At 48.1% G+C, this 4,437-nt stretch overlaps 1 protein-coding gene across 1 annotated transcript in view; it reads left to right on the top strand.

Annotated features, from left to right (window-relative positions):
* The window catches only part of LOC102756364 (ornithine decarboxylase-like), a 5,774-nt gene extending 4,821 nt beyond the window's left edge, over nucleotides 1-953 (top strand). The window contains exon 3 of the mRNA XM_015572784.1: nucleotides 705-953. Within this exon, the coding sequence (XP_015428270.1) occupies nucleotides 705-717 (13 nt within the window). The 3' untranslated portion in view covers nucleotides 718-953. The remainder of the gene's footprint in view (nucleotides 1-704) is intronic.
* The last annotated feature ends 3,484 nt before the right edge of the window (nucleotides 954-4,437 follow it).

Below are 4,437 nucleotides of genomic sequence, written 5' to 3'. Positions count from 1 at the left end.
GCCATATCCTGGAATGGCCACTACCTTTCAATCAGTTAATGAGCCTGCATTGTTCCTGAATGGTTTACATGACCTATGTGCCCTGCAACTCTAGTGGTGAAAACACTGGCTCTGGAGTCAGACAGGCCTGGCAGTGTGCTCAGAGCCCCAGTCTCTCCATCTGCGGAGTGAGAATGATATGAGTATCCTTCTCGAAAGGTTGTTGAGGGGATTAAGTCACCTAATGCTAGTCTTCTTTCAAGGTCCCTTCATGTCCAGGGCCTGACTCTGGCTGGTCCTAGTCCTGGGCCCTTCCTGCTCAGAGGCCACTCCCATCTCCAGGGAGCAGGCACAGCATCTGGCCACACAGCTAATGGGCCAGCCACATGGTGTGTCTGATCTGTCCTTAACCTTAAGAAACCCCCACGTTGGGAGGTTGGATGGACAAGGCGTTGATACAGCCAACTCCAATGTAGGGCAGAAGCTAGTGTGTATCTCCCAGGCACACTAAAACTTTAAAAACAATATTTAAGAAGTTCTGAGCTCTAAAAGAGAATGTGTCCTACAGGGAAGGATGTTTGCAGAGGTGGGGATAGACGCATATTATGATGATCTGTCATGGAGCTGCAACACGCAAAGGTGGAGTGGGGCTCAGGGGCTAAAGCCACTCACCTGTGTCCAGTGTTCTTTTAAACTCCACCTGATGAGACGTCTTTGATCCACAGCTTCTGCAAGTGATTCTCCGCGTCCATCAATCTTGCTGTTGTCTCCGTTCAGCCACGACCAGAGGAATCTTTTTTTAGCATCTCTGGGCTGAAGAGATTTCTCCCCAGATATCTGAGGAGAAGAGATGGGCTGCAGATGCCACTTAAGGAAGCCAGAAGGCTCACACAGCCCTTAAAGTAGTGGTTCTCACCCTTCCTAATGCCGCGACTCTTTAATACAGTTCCTCATGTTGTGGTGACCCCCAATTTTATTGTTACAAATTGAACATAATTAAAGCATAGTGATTAATCACAAAAACAATATGTAATTATATATGTGTTTTCCGATGGTCTTGGGCAACCCCTGTGAAAGGGTCTTTCGACATCCAAAGGGGTTGCGACCCACAGGTTGAGAACCGCTGCCTTAGAGCATGTGTTACTCATTCCTCTATTCCCAGCTTCTAAAAATGTGGGGTGGAAATATCCACCCTTACCCCTCAGAAGTGTCTGGAAATACAAATATGAGTGGGCTTTAGGTAAACATAAAGCTTTATTCAGATGCAAGAGCTGTTGATGTGTTTTATGTCTTGCCCTGTAAGTGCTGTCTTGTGGAATTTAGCTAACCAGGGGTTGCGACCCATTCACCCATCCATCCATCCATCCATCCATCCATCATTCATCCATCATCCATCCATCCTTTAAATACCCATCCATTTAAACATTGATCCAGCCATCCATTTATCCATCCATCCACTTGTCCCTCCATTCATCCATCCATAATCTATTCATCCATTCATCCTCTGATTCATCCATCTGCCTACCCATCCATCCATCTATCCATTTATCCATCCATCCATCCATCCATTCATCCATCCATTTGTCCATCGATCCATCTACGCATCCATTCATTCATCCACCCAACTGTCCATCTATTCATAAAATAAAATGTGATGTCCTACTCTGCTGGAGGCCAACTCATAACAGCATTAGGATGAAAGTGGAAAAGAGACACTGGAAGGCCAATGGACCTTGCCCTCTGCAGGGCTGAAATCAGCATGAGATTGCTCCTGCTGTGACTGTGATGGCTCCAGGCGATCTCCTGACTGATCATCTTTACATTGTCTATTAAATTTTACCTTTGATTCTATCTGCTCTGCCTGTGTGCATTGCTAAAGGGCAAATGTGTGACCAAACTGAATAAAAAGCAGGCAGGACCCAGGTTTGTGGTTCCTCTTCTCAAAAGAGGTTCCACCTGGCCCGCCAGGCCTTCAAAATTCATTTTTCTTGTATAGAGTCTTCACTGTGTGTCAGCCCTCCTACAAGTCATCATGAACCCACTGTGCAGGCTGTGGCACTACTGTTCTAGGCCCAGGAGCTTACCTTCCAGTTGGAAAAACAAAAACAGAGCAAGATAAAGCATATAAATAAGTGATAAAATGAAGTGGAAGCAACAAATGTTGTGAAGAAAAATTAAAATAAGGCAAAGGGATAGGGAAGAATAGAGGATGGTGCTATTTTAGGTAGAGGGACAGGGAAGTATCTCTGAGGGTTGGCTGGGTCAGAGTGCCAACATTAAACACAGAAAATCCAAAAAAAGTAAGGGGTCCTGTGTGGGTGAGCAGAGTGAGTGAGCAGAGGTATTGGGAGATGAGGAAGGAGGAGGGTCCAGGGGCTCAAACTTCCTGGTGAATCAGGGCTTTGACTGTTCTGAGAGGGAGGGAAGGCCCTGAAAGATTTGAGCAGGTGAGTGTAGTGAGAGAATGCAGAGAACTTGAGGGGCTCTGCCAACTCCCCGCAAATTCTGGGTGGTCACAGTTTGTGTAGCGAGAAGGACCAGCCTCAGAATCGACTGTAAAGGCCAAGTCAGGAGAATTTGCTGAGGGGTTAGATGTGGCGTATGGGCAGAGTGGAGTCAGGAAGGACTCCATGGCTTTTGGTCAGAGCAATCCATAAATGGGGGTGCTGGGGGTGAGGGGAGAAGCAGCTTAGAGGGTTCAAGTCAAGAGCTCAGTTTGGACAGGCAGGTTTGAGAAGCTTATTCAACTGCCAAATATAGTCAGATGTGAGCAACTGGTTTCAGGTGTTGGGGGTGGGGGTGGGGGATGGAGCCGGCTCCTCTCCCGGGGAGCTGTGGTGCAGGAAACGGGGTGGCTGGAAGATGCTCCTGCAGGGTCATGAGTGTTTAAGAGGAGATTATATCTTGTTTGTAGATCATGGGACTGATTAATAGAATAAATAATGAAGATGCAGATGAGAGAGGAAAGAGTCCCAACAGCAAAATCCTTGGATGGGTAGGAGGGGTTAGTGTCCTGTGTGTGAGGGGCGGGTGTGCCCCAGTTGGGAGCTGGGACAGTGCCTCCTGGTACAAGAGGAAGGCAGTGCACACTGAGGGCACAGGTTGGTGGGAGAACGTGGGATTCTCTTCTGATTGGTTCTCTTCTCAGTGAAAGAAGAAACAAGATCATGGCCAGGGGGGAGCGGGGGGTGGTGGGGGGGGTCTTGTGTTTTGAAGAGAGGCTTATTTTCCCAGAGATGGGAAAATCACAAGAGAGGGAAACTGAATGGACCAATGAAACAGGGTCCCATTGCCAGCTCAGGTACCCACTCCAGGTTTGAGGATGTCAGTTTAGAGTAGCGGTTCTCAACCTGTGGGTCGCGACCCTTTTGGGGGTCAAACGACCCTTTCACAGGGGTCGCCTAAGACCATCGGAAAACACATACATAATTACATATTGTTTTTGTGATTAATCACTATGCTTTCATTATGTTCAATTTGTAACAATGAAATTGGGGGTCACTACAACATGAGGAACTGTATTAAAGGGTCGCAGCATTAGGAAGGTTGCGAACCACTGGTTTAGAGTGAGGCTGGTCACATGTTGTTTCTTTTTTTTTTTTTTAAATATATTTTATTGAGTTTTTACAGAGAGGAAAGGAGAGAGATAGTTAGAAACATCGACCAGCTGCCTCCTGCACACTCCCCACTGGGGATGTGCCCACAAGCCAGGTACATGCCCTTGACCGGAATCGAACCTGGGACCTTTCACTCCACAAGCCGATGCTCTATCCACTGAGATAAACCGGTTTCGGCCACATGTTGTTTCTTCTTCAGCCACCTTCAGCTGCTGAGTGCAAGTGCAGAATAGGGAGGGGAGGGGAGAGGAAAGGGGGAGGAGACTGCGTGGAGTGTAAGGAGCTCATGGGGGTCTCAGCTAGTGTAGGCTCCACCAATGTCTGGCTGCCCCAGGGCTTCGAGCCCCCTGCAGTCCTCAAAGTCTTTTCTGGACCCCGCATGCTGTCCTTCCACGTTCTTTATCTGTTGGGTTCTTCTAATGACCCTGTGAGTTCATAAGGACCCCCCACTCCATAGAAGGCAACTACCTGGGTCACGCAGCCAGTAAGTGGCCGAGCTGGACTTGAACTCACATGTCAGTTCAGTGTCCTTCCTTCTGGGTAGCAGGGGCACGGGCATGGCGTTGAAGAGAGTCTTGCACTTCAGATGGTGAAAATGAGCGAACTTGGTTGTTGGGACATGACACTTTAGGGGTTTTGTGCTCTAGGTGGCCCAGGCCTTGTCATGATTCAACCACAGTATCCTGCTGCCACCCATTGGTCACTATGAGTGTTGCACCCAAAGAGACCCTGGATTTGTTTAGCTAAGGATCCCCTCTGGGGCCAACAATACATTGTTGAAAAGGGCTAGAGAGGAATTCTCATCCCCTTTTGACAAATGAGGAGATGGAAGTCCATGGAG

The sequence above is a fragment of the Myotis davidii genome, unplaced genomic scaffold (genome assembly GCF_000327345.1).
Source record: "Myotis davidii unplaced genomic scaffold, ASM32734v1 scaffold88, whole genome shotgun sequence".
NCBI lineage: Eukaryota > Metazoa > Chordata > Mammalia > Chiroptera > Vespertilionidae > Myotis > Myotis davidii.
This window is presented reverse-complemented; position numbering and strand designations above follow the sequence as displayed.